Consider the following 17,297-nt stretch of genomic DNA (forward strand, 5'->3'; position numbering starts at 1 on the left):
AACATCCTTTATTGAAACATGGTCCAAACATTAAAAAACACCAAAAACATACAAAATTGTACAGTAATACCCCATCTGTTGAAATAGCACCATCACACCAGATAATTTGGGTTAGGAAATGGAAAAAGGAACCGCATCCACATTTATAAATACTAAATTTTAGAAAATCTTCCAAACTCTTTCAAGGTTTGACTGCATCTCTGTACTTGTGCCATTGGTTTGACTATAGGAACAAGTGCATGTTTGTAACACATACATAAAAGCTATGAAAATGTAAAATTGGATTTTCTAGTGTGCTCCCACAGAGTCACACAACACAGTCAATTATTTAAACCCACAAGTGACAAGACTTCCCTGAACATATTCCAAAACAAGGTCATCCTGGCCTGCTGGCTTGGTAAAAACTGTAACATCAGCCAAGAAGCAAAGTATAAACCGAATTAATTTCCAATAACCTCTCAGCTGTAAGCCACCAGAGAGGGTTAAAATGAACTGGAGTTACTCCTGTGCAGAGAGAGGGTCCAGCACTGGTGTGTCCTGAGTCTCAGCCTGAAGCAAAAGCCCCTCCTCACCGTCTGACCCCTGGCTCAGACTGTCCAGTAAAGCCACAAAAGGATTGTAAGAGTTGTTCTCCACACAGACATAAATGAGGTAGAGGAGGCATGCCACAATGAGGAACACCAAAATCTGGATGTGGATGGGTACCAGGCGGCGCTCCACCTCCTGTCTCTCCAGGGTCATGGGACTGAGAGGGGTGTCTGGGTATTTGAACTGGACTGGTCTCCCTGCTGCACCTTTGATAGGCCTCCGACGGGTGGCGCTGGAATACAACAGGATCAACGTATTGATACACAAATCCACATTTGGTCAAATTCAGCAGACCTCCCAAAACCTCTGTCAAAACAGGCAATTCATTACAACAGCAACACGAGGGAACTTAATTGATGTGCTTCATCCCAACTATTTCATGGTTCACTGGTGCAATGTACTGCTGGACACTCACCTCTCGCAATGCCACCTGAAAGCACACAGTAATTTAATACTGAATGTGTATTTGTACAGTAATATGTATGGTCTAGTGTCTACTGTCTTCCACTGTTCCCTTGCACCATATACAGTATGAGGTTCTGTTGTCCCTCTACCATGTGTGTCATTATATAATGTGCTACTCTGCAGGTTGTCTATCTGCCTCTGCATCAACACCACCAATTCAAACCCCTGTACATTTCTTGCACTTTGCTGAAAATAAAATGATTCTGATTCAACAACCGCTCAAACAAAAAGTGAACAATTTATCATTGCCGGATTGTAATACTGAGGATATCATTGTACTCACTAGATGCCTGTGGGCGTGGGCACAGCATCTGGAAACATCTCCTTGAGAATATCGGTCACAGGCTCCTGAGGAAGCTAGAACAGAAGTTGGAAATTATTGACAAAGCCCAATAGACGAGACAAAAAAAACAAACTTCCCAGCCGCCAGTCACCAGTGTGCCACAAAGACAGACGCCCAGCCAGTCAGGTAGAAAAGGAAAAAAAGGTGATAGTTAATCTAATGAGCAAAGAGCTACATTAAAACAGAGCACCTACTATGGTTATTGTGCAAGACTGTGTTAAATATTTCCGTTATTCAAAAGACAATATGGTATCTTATTTAAAAACCAGTTCAGGTGCTGAAATACTGACAGAATTAAATTTACTGGTGTGAGTTTAATATAGCAACACTGACACACTAAAACAGTTACACATTAGCCACCAAATAAAGAGTGTCTGGCAGACTTTGCACATGCCCCCGTCACGTGATCAGAACAATGTAAAGGAAATAAACCAAGTCAGAAAGTAGTTGCATGTGCCTTCATTTCCAGTTTGTACGGGGAGGCCTTGGGAGTGTAGTACAGGGATTGGTTCTTCATGGTATACTTGTCCGCCTTTGGCATGTCAAGCTAAGAAAATGAGACGCAACAGACATGATATGCTCCAATTACTCTACATCTCCTCCTCAACCGCATGCACCCAAATACAGCGATGCGGACTGTGCCTGGTGAACTCTTTAACCGCCACCAAAGTTTGAGCTGAAAGTAAATATATGACTGAAATATATGACAGCACCACTGACCCTGTTGGACTGCGGCCAATGTTCCTGTACGTTGCTCCCGTTCAGCCCTCTCTCCCTGTCTGCACCAGGAGAGAGAGAGCTCCGACTCTCCATCTGTTGTTAGAGTGAGAACGTACATCACTCGGTCAGCACTCCAGCAGTGCGTACTCACAACACCCAATGAAACGCAACGGTAGGGTAATGTTTAAAAAAAGTCGGACCGCGTGGACCAAATACTTATGGGTCTAACTTCCCTCCTCAACCATCTGAGTGATGCTGAAGGTCTGAGAGGAGGATGAGGTGGAACTGTGGAGCGTAACGGACTGAGATGCAGATGGAACCTGTGGGGGTTAGTGTTAATGACGTGTTAACAGAACAGAGGGTTTTTTTTATTTTTTATTTTTTAAATAAGTTTACCACCCAATCCTTACACCAGTGTCAGAGAAGTGAGAAAATGATTACCATCTCTATAAAACAAGATATCCCATGGCCAGTGTGGGAAAAAACTCGATATGGAGTTACTCTGTCAGTCTAAGCACTGGACTGCTTAGAATTTAAGATGGAGAAGAGAGGTAGAGTAAGATCAGCATACCCCTGATCCTAATCCTGCGGGTCGATCTACAGAGGATGCTCTACTAAGCCCAGTGGGAATCTGCGAGCAGCGAGACCGACTCCACTCTGATGATGACTCTACCACATTCCCTGCATTCCTCTTGAGACTGGGCTCCCAGTGTCTAGGTGCACGAGCGCGCTAGACGAGGCCGGTGGCAATCCCATCAAACACACAGAAAAACCTCAGTTTCACCAGAGAATTCAAATTTGACAGCATTTCGTACAAAGAGTGTGAAGATCTGTCGTAGTTACCAGTCTTGACGAGAGTGAAAAGCACTGGTGGTGAACATAACCACCATTCTGCAAATGCAACTCTGCCTGTGAAATGTTAAAAAAAAAAACTCTCATAAAACAAAAACCTTTAAGATACAAGTGCTTATTCCAGAGAATGGGCACTTTCCATTGGAGCCTGAGTTTACAGTTACAATCTATGACCACTAAGTGGCACTGCAGGGAAGAATTTTTCATCCAGCCAGTGAAAAATGGACATGTGAGACAATACAAGGCCTGTTTAGGTGCAAAAGTGAATAGGTGATGTAAGCCCATAATTTCAGCCAATTCAAGAAATACTATTCATAAAGAAGAAATCATTCTGACAATTCACTCACCTGGCTGCTCTCTTGCTTTGCCTGTTCCAACTGTGCAACTGTTTCTTGTCTTGCTTGTTCTGAACCTGTACAAGTCATAGAAAATAATAAAACGTTATATGCAAATGATTATCTGGATACTAGCCATGAGGACAATCTAAAAACATTCATGGTTATACCTGATTCTTCCTCCTCCTCTTCCCCATTCTCCTCCTCCTCTTCACTGTCAGAGTACAAGGCACTGTCCCCCGTACCGTTCGGTCTGTGCAGGACATCAGGCTGAAGCAGTTTCATAAGCTTCTTCTCATACAGGGCCCTGGTGGAGGCTAGCACAGACAAACAAGCCTCAAACTTTAGGTAGCTGGTTTTCTAGAGGCCTCTAAAATACAATATCTGAAAAGGCAAAATAGGGTAACGGACCCTACTATCCAGACTGAAGGTGGATATTAGGCTTAGGGCTGCACATTTAATAATAGTAAAGAAAAATGCATTAGTGACGACAGCAATTTCTCCATTTCAAGAGGTTACATTTTGTTGTTTATCTGGGGATGTTGTTTATCTGGGGAGGGTGTTTCAGACCTGCAAATGCTATGCAGAATACCTGGCCTACAAATTTAGTTGTGCACTGCAGTATTTTCTACACAGTGATTTTTGGATAATTTTGTGTTATTTAGCTTCATCAATGTCTTGGTCAAACCAACAAATAAAGTTGAAGTCAGTATATTCTGAGCAACCTCACCAACAATGGGTCCAGCTTTAACCCCATGTTTGAGCAGCGTGGCCTTGAGCTCATCATCAGTCAATCCACTGGGGTCCAGCATCTCTGGATCCTCCTCCTTGTCCTTTTCCTGGCAGAACAAAAATTGCCCACATATCACAAAACTGAAAATGATAAAAACCTTCATTAAAAGGAATACCACACTAATGAATGCTGTTGAAAACATGACAAAGACTGTGGTTTGAATGCCAACAGTTCAAAGGCATATGATGTAGAAGAAAAATACAGCTGAAGCCTCTGGAAAAAATTGCTGCTTACATAACTGTTAAATTTCCATTTAATCAAGGTCTACTACTATTAAATTTGCCTATTCTGATACCTAATGAACAACCTGAGAAGAATAGTTTAATAAGGTGAAAGATAGATATGCAAATCTTGCAGCCTATTCTTATTTTTAAATTCTATCCTGATCAAGCAGTACGGTTAATTTTGAAGTGGAACCTATGCCAAACCAAAATAAACACAATCTGCCCAAACAGACGGTCCTTTTACCCCATGACACAACACAGCACTAGCTTTAGACTTGAAGTGCTAGTAGAGCTCCTCCTCCTGGCACAAGTAAATGAATGTGACAGGTGTGAAAAGCAGGCAGCAGTAATGGCAACCACTCACTACAGAAACATCTCATGTAAATCTATACCAACCATACAGCTGGTGGTTCAGAAGTGAATGAGACCACAAATACGAAAGCAGGCTGAGGGACTGCTTGGTAGCAAGTGACCCAGATTGCACTTCCCCCCACACCACACACACCACACACACTGCAGTCCAGCGTGGTCAACTTCACAGCTGCTGACCTTGCAGGGTATCAGTTCAGCTGCAAAGGTTATACCTTGGATTGTGCTGTAAGTGTCACTGAAGACAACATGGTTTCTTCACCAGCTACAATATTTTCTAAGGACACTTGAAATCGTCCTGGTCGTTTCCCAGACATCTGGGGATTTCAACTCAAAATGAGAGATCTGCCATGATTTCTTCGGGCAGGATTGTTTGTTTTGGTCTGTAAAGTGCCCGATCTGAAATTAGACCCTGGTGACCATAGTGTACTGGACTGGGTGCTATCATCACCTTGCAGAGGCGTGCCAAGTTAGAATAAGAGCAAAATGCACCAGCCTGCAAAACTCCACATTGATTCTAGAAAAAAATATCCTGGTGCAAAACACCAAAAGGTTTATAGATCAACTCACATCGACATCTTGTGTTTGATCCTCCTCATCGCTGGAGAAATCGGCTGCATTTTTCTGATCAACGTGTTTCAAATGCAACTCCACATAAACTTCTTTCCTGCTCTCCGCAGGTGGCAACGCGACGTTATGGGCAACCAAGTCCGACTTCAGCCTCGACTTAGAGAACTGAGCGGGATCCTCCACGAACACCGGCATGTCACAGCGACGACACCGAAAATTAAAACTAACCTTATGTGATTCGCTTTTCTTACACCAGTAGAAAAAACGTCTTTGATATCAGATGCAGTAGAAGAGCAACTCTCGGACAAAATCCTTGCCTGGTCAGGGAACCACACGGACTGAACTGGGAACAGCTGCAACTGTCCACTTGATTGACAGCCAAGTAAATAACACACAGCCAGTGCAAGCGCGACCAGGGTGTCTGCAGGTTTGATTGAAATGTAAATTATGTTGAATACTTTTTAACACCTTTTTAATGCCGATTTTAAGGATATACAAAACCAATCTCATAAGTGAAATAACTTGACAATTAAAACAATCATAGACCCAGGTGTGGTGTTGGATAGCTAACGTTAGCTAGGTTAGCCGTTTTTGTTGGGTAACAGATAGCCGACTGTCTTTCAGCCTTAACCTAATCAATAAAAGAAAGTCCATACTGTTGGGTTTTGATAATGTTGAATGTTCAAAATGTACACATAAGCTAGCAACTGCTCCAGCCAAGCCAGTGCCAGTGAAAATGACTGTATGGTTATACCGTGAACTTCCAGGTTTGGCCCAAGCTTTGGTCGCCGTTGGTGTCGTCGCGCCTCCGTCCGGTGAACAGCGGGACTGCATTTTGACTGGAGCGACGCCACCTAGTGGAGCAGGTAGAACACGCGGAGTGAGTAGTTTCAAGTCTTGAAGATCATGTCTTAACATGTCACCAGACCTATAAGGCTGTAGGCTACCATATAGAATAGATCAGTGGTTCTCAGTCCTCGGGGCCCAGAGTAGCCTAGTGCTGGTTTTCTATCGCATTCACCTGGCATCCCAGGTATAAATCAGTCTCTGATTAGATGGCTAGAATGGAAACCACCAGGGTTCTGAGTCCTAGGTCCTGGGTCCCAAGGACCAAAATTGCCATAGATCGTATGTTTAGAAAATGAAGCACTCAATAGTCAAAAAAACAAAAAAACAAAAAAAAATGACTCACCTTCCAGTTTGCAAAAGTGGGCTTTAAACCTCAGGCATGTGCTCCCTTCCTCCTGTTTTGCTTCAGGCACGGACACCATAGCTGTTATCTTAGCAACCAATCTGGTACAGACCTGAAACAAAATTGTTTTTTTCAAAAATTGCCAACACAAAGATGTAAATTATAGCTCTGGATGATAACAGTACTTCCACATTGGGTGTAATTTGGTCCAAATAAACCTTGAATGTTTTTAACAGGAGATATTTGCAAGAGAAGGCCATCTCACAAGTTTCCCATTAATGGCAATTCACTGAGAGCAGAATGGTGCGTTTTTTTCCTGCCGCATTTTGCAATGATGTGAAAAGGGCATATTCATTTAAAGCTGCACCAGGCAACATTGCATGTTTGTGGCCCTGAATGGCAGCAAGAGGTAACTTTTTGACTTTTGAGGGCTTGAATACCACGAAATCACATAACATAATGTCAGTAAACTGCACACTCCTTGGACCTAAATTTCTTCTTAGAGGAGAGGGTGAAGAAAGTATTTTGGCAGCAGCAAGTTAAGCCGTCGTTGGTGAGTCCAGCTTGCTCGCTGCTGTTCAGGAGCAAGTTATGTATTTCGCTCTCAAGTTTAGATTTACTCTGAGAACATTTCCCTCGAGTGACCATACCCGACACCACAATTTTATTTGGACAAATTGGGTGAATCTACGGTGTCTCAATTAGGGGGGATGGGATGATCTTCTCTGTTGCAGCCCTGTCATTTAGGCAGACAAGATGGGTGTATATTTACATAAAAATCGTCCTCTTCCTCTTCGGGGAAAACAAAAAACAAAACATTTTTTAACAACTCAGGAGATGAGGAAATGTTTTGATACATTTTGCCATTGAATTGCGGCGTGCTGACTTGTCAGATCGTTTGTCCTTCTCCATGTTTTAGTTGTCGGCCAGTTTTTGCCACTGATTCTCTGCCAGCCAGTACATCACTGTTAAAATGAGTGAAATATTTTGTTTGTCTTCAGGGATGTTGCACTTTAATGTTTTGAAGCCTATCAAAGCAATACATCTAGGTTTAACATTAAGCTGTGACGTGAAACAACATTAAGAGAGTGTAATTGAAAGGCTATACAAAAGGTTTACTGATAATTAAAAGTCTCAAGTCAAAAGTCTTATAAAGTAGAGAACTAAGACTTCGGTCAGCAAGCCTGGTGAGCATACTTTCAAGTTCAAAGTCAGAACATATTCAACAGAGAGGTATTAGGTTTTCAGGGCCAGAATGCTGAATGCTCTTGGAATGCTCTTGAAGCTCCACTCATGTTAGGAAAGGGGCAGGAGCCATGAGGGACCACATGTGAAGGGTTTAGTAAAAGCATTCTGGCGGCTAAGGCACATACCATGTACCTGAAACATCCAGGGTTCAACATCGGCCAGGGACCTTTGTCTATACTGTAAACTATTAAATAAAGCAAAAATGCCCCAAAATAATATTTAAAAGCTCCTTGTACTACATCAAGCGTGCAAACACCAAAATGCTAAAGATGGGCAATTTGTAAATGATTAGGTAATTTTCAGCTAATCTTTTTAATGAATTGAGTGTTCATTAGATTGATTTTTCATCACAGTGATTCCTGAACAAGGCACTGAACAAATAGTAGAGTTCTGAAGCAGTGATTTCTGCTCCTCGGTCACTGGAAGTTAGACAAGTGAACAAAATAAACAAGATGAGTGAAAAGATTGCCTCTTTCTACTGAACAAAAAAGAGACGAGCCAATTTTGCATCACCACAACATGGCAGCTAGGTTATAGGGAGGACCGGCATGATGTGTCAAAGTGGTCATAGTTGGAAAAGCAGGGGGCGAAGACCATGTCTGGTATCTGGAACTTCGCTAATCTAAAAATGCCTTTTGTTACCTCAGACTGAGAATGTTCTTAATAATTCAACTTGTGGCAATAATATGCTTTGACTGTTCCCAGTCTTCACACTTTGCTGTCATTGTTGTAAAATGACATCATTATTTACTGTAATTAAAATTGTTCTTTAACCACTGAAATGCCAGCTGGCTGGTAGAGAGGGAGAGCAGGCTGTCACAGTTGGTGCATGTCATAGTTTTAGCGCCAAACTCTCAAGAGTGACTGAAAGTAACTAATTATCATTAGAGTGAATGACATTACCCATTTGTTTTCCTTTTATTGTCCCTTGGCTTGTGCAGGTGTGGCATTTTTTTTGTATCATTGCCACTGCAGCCAGAGGAAAACACAAAACACAATAGCAGTGCACTGTACAATATCTGCAAAAACATCAGAACAATAACATTGTCATTATCAGCAGTAATGCATATGAAATAATTTGTAAATTTGACTGCCCAGGATTGGAACACCATCAACTAATATAAACCATTAGCCATAATCACTTTGTTGGTGGTAATTAAGAGAAGGTTTAAGATTTTTTGTCTTTTTGCTAGGTACAATTTTGAGTTATGATTTCATATCAGCATTGATAGCAAAAGCTGAAAGGAGACTGGTGCCAGTTTCTCAGAAACATTTTGGTGTGGAAGCTCTTTGAACATCCTCACAGGGGATGGCTTAGTGATCAATAGGATAAGCTTGAAAAATGCTGAATCTCCCCTTTAAAATGACAGGTGGTACAGAAGACGATCTCACAATCGTTAGGAAATAAACAAATGCCAAATGCATGGAGTTGAAAGAGAATAAGTGCTCTAAGCTCTTCATAGAAGTTGTAGAACGGCTGACAGCAGCAGGAAAAGAAGTTTCATTTCCATGACCATCTGCTACTCCACAACTTCCATGAAGACAAGACATCGTTTCCCAAAACAGTTCTAGCTGCTCTCACTCAAAGTATCATCATTTGGCTCATATCTCAATAAGGTTGTTGCAAGGAAAGATGCTGTAGGCTGCCATGTTTAAAAATATCACTATGCAGAATTTTAGAATTATTTTTTAGATTGGCCACTGGGAAGCTACATAATACCACAGAATCTGAAATTTACACTGCAGGTTATCAAAAATACAAAATGATGATCCTGTGTTTGGAAAATGTTCACTGATATAGTTGACCAGGGGGTAATAACATCTGCAATTAATTAAAAAAAACATAATACAGAAGGCGTGCTAATGATGTCATGCCAAAATAGTGTTAAAACACAGTGTAGGCTTGGTTGAGTGTCCACTCTGTACCCAATGGCTTTAAACCCTACATGACATGTTAGAAAGAACTCACATAGGAATAGAAAGCCATAAGACACAGCTGTGGCATGATAATGGCTAACACACTAATTAAAATGTGTTTCTTTTGTTTGTTAGCCAATAATATGTAATCAGCAAGTCAGTTGCAGAATGAGAAATCACGCTGTCAACGCCGAAAGCTTAAAAACAAGGAAAAGAAGAGAAATAACAGGGGCAGGTTGCAGACAGCATTCAGGATTTAAAACTCACATCCGCATGAATAATTAACCAAAGGAACTGGAAGTATTCATCTGGGGCCTGGAGGGAATGAAATGATACTGTCTTGTGATTCTTTAGAGTGGGAATTGTATTTTTGACAACACAAACTCAAATATAATGACCCCTACTTGGCACTTGAATCTTAAAGCTATATCCTGCAAGCCGTTCAATTCCTGGGGGTTTGAAGAATAATCTTTGATTAAAAATGTAGCTTTAAATCAATGCCTTCAGGGAAAAGGTACAACGTTAATCAAAAGGATTTTGTTATTGAATTCAAAACAGATTACGTAAACTCTTTTTTTCTGTATTCTGTGGTTACCCTCTCCTTGACTTTCTTGAGCACAAAGGAGATCGTTACCTCAGCTTTTCAATTCAACAACCACGCACAGAAAACTAAATATTTTTGCAGATAGATATCAAGTTAGTATTTGTGAAGTGTCTTTGGTCTCATAAGCTACCATTCACGGCATGCTAATGTTTCCCTACAGCGACCCTGGGCCCTCTTGAATCAAAGCTGTCAGGCTAATGAGTCAAACAAAACATCATTCACACAAGGATTTCAGTAGTATGCTTGGTTTATTTTCATTTTGATAAGTTAGTTCATTCATACTTCCATGTAACTTTAACAATAAAGAATTCCAATAAAAACGGTCACTTGACCCAGTATCATTCCTATGTGCTGCACTGAAACACCAAACTATTAACCACAAGTTAAAACACTAAACTGTTGGAAGGTGTTTTTCAACTGCCCAAAACATAGAGATACAGGACTATTAGCTATGCAGGCCAAATCTGCTCACCCAGATGTCCACTCAGAAAACAGTAGTCTTTACAAAAACACGAAAAAAGCTTGTGGACAGAGAGGAAACAGGCTACTATGGAAGACAGAGGAGGCATTTGTTGACATTGTATCGAGTGCAAAGCTGAGGTATTTGAGGCACAGAGGGGCCAGGTATTTGTCAGTCAGTGTTTCTTGTGCTTTTGCTGTCTCCAACTCAAACAACAAAAGCCCCATTGAGACAGCCTTCTTTCTTCTCTGAACAAGCACACAAAGCTTCCTGTACGAGGCTGCAACTGTCCACTACTGAGAACCACTTCTAGTCGTCCTTTTATGCACCTGTTTCAAGTTGTTCTGGCAATACAAGGAAGTATCACATTTTTAAAAAATAAAGAACAACTTTGTTTGGCTATTTCTGTGTTTTTTCATATCCTTTCTCTTAGCTTTGCTTTATTTAGTTTTGCTTCTTTAACCAATCTCATGAGTGTAACTGGCCACAAGATATCCTAACTTTAACAGAAAGCAATACAGATAGAAACAATATGAAGCCTAAAACATGATTTTGAGTTTGTCAAACTAACTAACCATCAAACTGGTTATACACCGAACTATCTCTCATTGACCTCACATATGCTGAATATTCATGTGGCCTCAGAGTGTGAGAGCAATACCTACTGAGTGAAGTGGAAGGGTGTTTACTCAAACACCCTAATAAGCTCTTTTCACTAGACACCATAATCGAGCCCCAGGTCGACAAGCCCACTGCCACAGAGCTCCAGGGAGCCTGTGCTCATGCATGTCTCAGCATAAATTAGTAAAGCCCCTGTGTCAGACTCTGTCCAGACAAGAAGGTGAATCTCAGCCACAGGGAGGATTAGCTTTAATCCCAAACATCGTACATGGTCCCTCTCTACTGGGAGCCAATTTTAGCAATCGTCGCTGGCCAGATGTTTTTTTTATGGCTTTGAAATATGGCCATAGTCAGTATTTTCATATACGTGCTTCTGACAGTGGAATATAAACAGTGTAGCAAATTTCTCTGAGATAGTGTAAGTGCAAAGGGACTCAATCTATAGGGCCCCTTTTACTATAACAATGCAGCAAATGACTAACATCCCAGTATTTGACATTCAGACACTGGGATTGTTCAGAGCTTTTTTTTTTTTACAAAGGCTGTTACATCCTCATTCTCAAGATAAAGGGCTGGTACCTGATTTAATTTCTTATCCCATGCAGTACTATTCATTCATTAAACAGGCACCTAACCACCTTCCACTGTCAGACTAGACAACCACAACACACTGGAACACTGCATACAACACATGAAAGCCCTAAAGCAGCAGTGAAGCTCCCTACCCTCTCTGTCAGTCTTGATGAAAACAAACAGCTATTTTTGACCGGCACACTTGATACTTTTGAAATTAATGGCAGCATGCGTTCAATGAAGGATGGATTCTTAAGCTATAAATCTGACACTTACCTCCGTCTCCCCCTGCCTGCGTCCCTCGCTGGAACAAGTATGGCATCCCCTCAGCCTAATACTGTATAGAGAGACAATGGGTAGTGGGGGGGGGGAGGAGTTACTATGTGAGCAGGAGGGAGAGTGGTGAGACAGAGGGAGTAAAAGCAGAATGAAAACTGAGAGAGAGAGGGAGAGAGAGGGAGAAAGGGGGCTCTGGGAGATCAGTGGCTCACAATACTCTCAATCCACGAATCTGACGAAACGTTACTTGAATGGCAATTCTAGAAACCCCCAGATGCGATGTCAGAGAAAATAGCAACCAGAAATCCCTCTTCACATGGGAAATGTAAGGAAAAACAAGAGAGAGAGAGAGAGAATGGGTCCTGGTTTTAAACAAGTCCCTTTCTTTGGCTTTCTTTGAATGAGTTCTTAAGATTCCAAGTTGGCAGAGTGCCCATGGGTCCTGGATGGAAAGGATAAAAGAGGGGGTGAAATAGGGGGGCTGTCTATTGTGTTTGTTCCCTTCCTTTCAGACCTGGCACTCTAGTTGATCTTTGCAGCCAGTGGGTGAATATTCCAGTTACTCACTCCTAGGTTGGAAACAGAACCTCAGATTTTCATCATTTTCTGTTGATTTGATGTTCATGTTATCTTCCTGCGATGACATTAACTTTGTTTTTGTCCTCCTGCACATATTGACAATTTGGGAAGGGAGGATCAATGATAGAAACCCAGGAAAACCGCAAAAAAAAAAAAAAAAATTATACAGAAGCAATTGATCGAAATCAGTGCTGGAAGAATCTGGTATCCTCAGAGTCTCTTTTTTTTGTCTTTGTTTAAGCCTCTTTTTTCCTTTCTTTGTCCTCTTAACAGTCCATCACTAGCAGGGGAAGAATGCTGTTTGCCTGGTGAATCTGGGATGAAGACAGCAGGTGCTGTTGCCCCTCTCTGAGCCACATTCACTCACAGCTTTCTCCCCCTCCATCCGTTTCCTCTACTAATACACCCCCCCTCTCTCTCTCTCTCCCCCCCCCCTGTCTTCTGTGAGGTTTCAGTGGGGGGGGGGGGGGGGGGGGGGGGAGTGAGGGAGAATGAGCTACTGTATAATGAAGCACAAGAAACACACCCAGAGAAAAGATACAGTTTGTTAAAGATTTAATGGATGATGTCATGTCATCCTGATCGGAACGGCTGATGAGCTGCGATACAGTGTGATGGTGATCATGTAAAGGGTGTAAAGGATTAGTGCAACTGCGTCTCCTCTCACTCACCACTGTGCTTGTACATTCTCACCACAGCTTGTGCTGCATCAGTGCCTCAAGAAAAGCCCTGTTTTCACTCACAGTCTACCCCCCCCCCACCACCACCCCTCCTTTCCCCGCAAACCCTACCCTCTCTCTTCCTCTCGCTTTCCCTCAAATAGACACAGAGGCTCGGTTCATTACTATTCACCAGGTTTCACTAAGACACGCATCATTGCTCTGCTCTCTACAACTGTGTGGGGAAAGGAGGGGAGAGGAGGAGGACAGGGGAAGAGGGAGAAAAAGGAAAAGGGAGTGACACCTTATGATAGAAAAGAATAAATCACCATTGTGTTATCTCTGTCCGGATGTGTGTACAAACATACATTACCAGACAACTGTATGCATCAGTAATTCTGTCTGTGCCTCTGACAGCAAATATCAGGGAGAACAATGCTGGTTTAGTCCTCATTGCAGGAATCTATTATCCCTTTTGGGGTTTGAATTCACCATTTGCCTTTCATTAAGTCCAGAGTAGGTCTTGTGCTCCACCACAGCATTCAAATTATTATCTGTGCTGATACACTGATAGACCATTTCATCCATGAAAATGGGTACAATGCTTGATTTCTATTCCTGTGTTTGCTCAGTATGAGTCTTGTATACTCTATAACACCCTGTCACATCCATTTCAGGAAATCCCTGTTCCACTATGAAACTAATCCTTTGTTATCCCATTTTTAATTTTACACTTTAGTCGACCATGGTTTTCTTCTTAGATTACAGCCAGTGCTATAATGACAGCAAAACCATAAGGGAGGAGAGACTAAGCTGCAATGGTAACTTCAAAATAAAATCCTGCAAATTAGATTTGGATTTACAAGGGTTAGACTGAGACAGCGGTTGACCTCAACTGCGTAAACTGTGGCTGGGTTTTCCAGCTTGAGCTGCTGTTTAAACTTGGAAACATGATCAAGCATGGCAGAATACCTCCTGTGATAAAGGTGTGCTTTCTTTAAGGCATTGGGAGAACGATTTGATTTGTCCTTGTCTGAAAATCTGTCAGTATAATGATGGTTCCAAATATATTCACTGTCAAAAAAACGGTATAAATTCAAATAAAATCTAATTTGCAAAAAGTAAATCCACCTTGATTTACTTGGGCTAAATTACTATTAGGTACCTAATTACTAAAAAAAATCTCAGTATTTCATAGCAAATATTATTCAGACTTCATCTCAGGTTTTGATATGGGATTTACACTATTTTTCTTCCTCCAAAGGAAAGTTAATATTAGCTTCTTTCAGTACATTACATTGGGATTTTAGGGTATAGAGTGGAGTTTGCTGCATGGTTCACTTATGGAAGGCTTTTGAATCCTGTTCCTGAGGTTTCAAAGAATAAATAAATCATCACACTCCCACAAGGATTTGAAAATACAGATGATGCCATTTCATTTTTTCTCCTGCATAATATCACCATACAGGACACTGAAGGTGGACCAATTGTGTTTTCACATAAAGTGATGGAAGGATGATCTATTTTAAACCTCATGAACTGGACTTGAATGGCATCTGAGGAACGATATATTCCAGGATTTGCTTAAGCATTTTGAAGTAGAGCCCACCCTACACTCTAAAATCCCACTGAGAGACTTAATACCAGCTTTACTGCATCAAAAGGAAGAATTAGATCAATTTTTTAAACCAAAAGCCTAAAGATAACATTCGAGTAGAAATTGATATGAAATGTTGAGCTTTTTTGCCCTTGAGAGGCGTTAGATGAAACGATGTTGACAAATATTAAATAGCATAAACAAAATATTTGTTATTTTAATTGCATACTTTAGCATATATTTCTATCACTGTCACCTTTTGATCAAATTCACTAGTTGTAGATCCTGGACAAAAATTCCAAATATGTTTTATTTTGTAGGACTGCGAAAAGTCAGGAGATTATATGGAAAAGATTTATTTTATTTTATTAACAGCAAATTCTGATTTGTGGCTTTCCAAAATGCCAATATTTTATGATGACATCGGCACATCATCATGACATTGGGTCGTGATATGATGGTGAAAGATCAAGCGCAAAGACGGCGACCAAAAATGAATTGGCCTCTAATAAATGTTTTATGATAAGGCCAATAATAATCACCACTGACAGCACTGAGAATTGGAGTGTAATGAGACAATATAACAATCATCCACAGCTATCGCCGCCGCTCCATTCATCTGGATTACAGAGTGAGGATTGCCTGACAGAAGTCGTTATCTTCAGAGGGCTCCAGATGTGATCAGCTGCTGAGCTTTTAGGAATCCTGGGTGGGTATTTCTGATTGAAGTGTTTGGATGAGCAGCACCGCTTCACTGAACTTTAATCTCACTTCACAGAATGAGAATTTAGAGGCCGGACGGTTGAGGAATGACGCTTTGTACTCCGTCAAATAAACTACAAGTCTCTCATGGCATTCTGAAAGACCTAATGTCGAAGCATCAGAGAGCAGTTAAGGACACAAGAACAGCATTTTTTCTGATCTCATGTTAACGAATTGCGATAAAAGATGCTGGTAACCATGTCATATCATCAAATAGGGCAAAGAGGGTTAAAATTAGGCTTCAGATCTCCCCTGCTAAACCAGGCCTCTCTATCCTGTTCTATAGAGTTTCATGTCTAGCTTGTATAAGAAACAGTAGTGACGATGTTAATCAGCGCTTAAAGTTGAAATCGCCTTCATCCCAGTCTTATTTTATAGCAATGACTTCAAATGCCAGTGACACTTCATATTGTCACTTTTCTCTCAAATCTCTCCTAATCATTAGACTTAAATAACCATTCTCTGATGTAGGGCAACTATACTCATGTACTAGGTTTCATAACTGTTTTATGTCTTTAACTGGTTCACCAGCAGCTTGTTCGAAGGCATAGGGCCTAGCAGAGTGCTGCTGTTTTGCCCTGCAGACATGTCTGTGTTCATACCACATATCCCCGGCTCTATTTTGGGCCTGAGGAGAGGTGTAGGGGGTGCACTGGAGGGCATTTCCATCCAGGGCCACGGGGATTGACTGGAGAAATGTGTCTCAGAAATGGGGATAGGTGACAGATACATTTCCCACTGGAGGAGCCTTCGTCGAGTCTACTTTAGCTAATCCCCTCACTTGTGTTAATGCATACTGAATCATATATGTCTAACTCGACAAGTAATAATACACAATGACTTGGTCCTTCTCACAGGCATTCAGATCTTTCTTCTGCTCACTCAATTGTTATTAAATATACATCGTGGGCTTATGAAGAAATAAATTGGGCCCTGTAAGGAGGCATTAGCAAGCAATTCATAGCATTTTTCCCTTCCTTCATCATATACAGCAATAAGAGCACTTTACTCAGCAGGCTCACTGGACCCTAAAGGAAAATATAGGCAAAAGGCGCTACGGCTGAAACCGAGAACAAATGAGGAACAGAGAGGAAAAAGTAGAGCATTCAGATTAAGATTCCTATCACATGGTGACCTGGCACTGTCTCAGACCTCTGATTGAGAGTTGGCTAAATGTCAGCCTATGGAGATGAGACAGAGAGGAGTGGGGCAACAGCGCTTTTCTCCACTTTATACCCAGTTCCTGATGTCTTTGCTCTTTATGTGGTTACTGCCAGCATACCATGTGTCAACAGGCTGCAAAAGAGATACTGTGATACTGTGGTGCGTGCGTGTGTGTGTGTGTGTGTGTGTGTGTGAGCGAGAATGAGAGAGAGAGAATGAAAGGGAGAGAATGAGTGAGTGTGTGTTTGTCAACTGTCAGCAATAGCTTTCATTTCATGTCATAATTAATAGGCTGGTTTTGTTGCTTCTTTACAGCTATTCTATTTCTATACTTCAGTGTATCATATACTGTATATGCAGCACAGTTACACCATCTAGTGTTG

General features: G+C 41.4%; 1 protein-coding gene across 1 annotated transcript; it reads right to left on the reverse strand.

The window, feature by feature from the left end:
• Window positions 1–498: 498 nt before the first annotated feature.
• lemd1 (LEM domain containing 1) lies at window positions 499–5,454 on the reverse strand. The gene is made up of 9 exons (XM_071894642.2): window positions 5,266–5,454; window positions 4,034–4,136; window positions 3,474–3,620; window positions 3,312–3,380; window positions 2,960–3,021; window positions 2,688–2,846; window positions 1,854–1,943; window positions 1,337–1,410; window positions 499–820 (listed from the first exon to the last, which is right to left on the reverse strand). The coding sequence occupies exons 1-9, from the start codon at window positions 5,452–5,454 to the stop codon at window positions 499–501; spliced, it is 1,215 nt and encodes a 404-aa protein (XP_071750743.2).
• Between the last annotated feature and the right edge of the window lie 11,843 nt (window positions 5,455–17,297).

Source organism: Centroberyx gerrardi, chromosome 14, assembly GCF_048128805.1.
Source record: "Centroberyx gerrardi isolate f3 chromosome 14, fCenGer3.hap1.cur.20231027, whole genome shotgun sequence".
Classification (NCBI taxonomy): Eukaryota; Metazoa; Chordata; class Actinopteri; order Beryciformes; family Berycidae; genus Centroberyx; species Centroberyx gerrardi.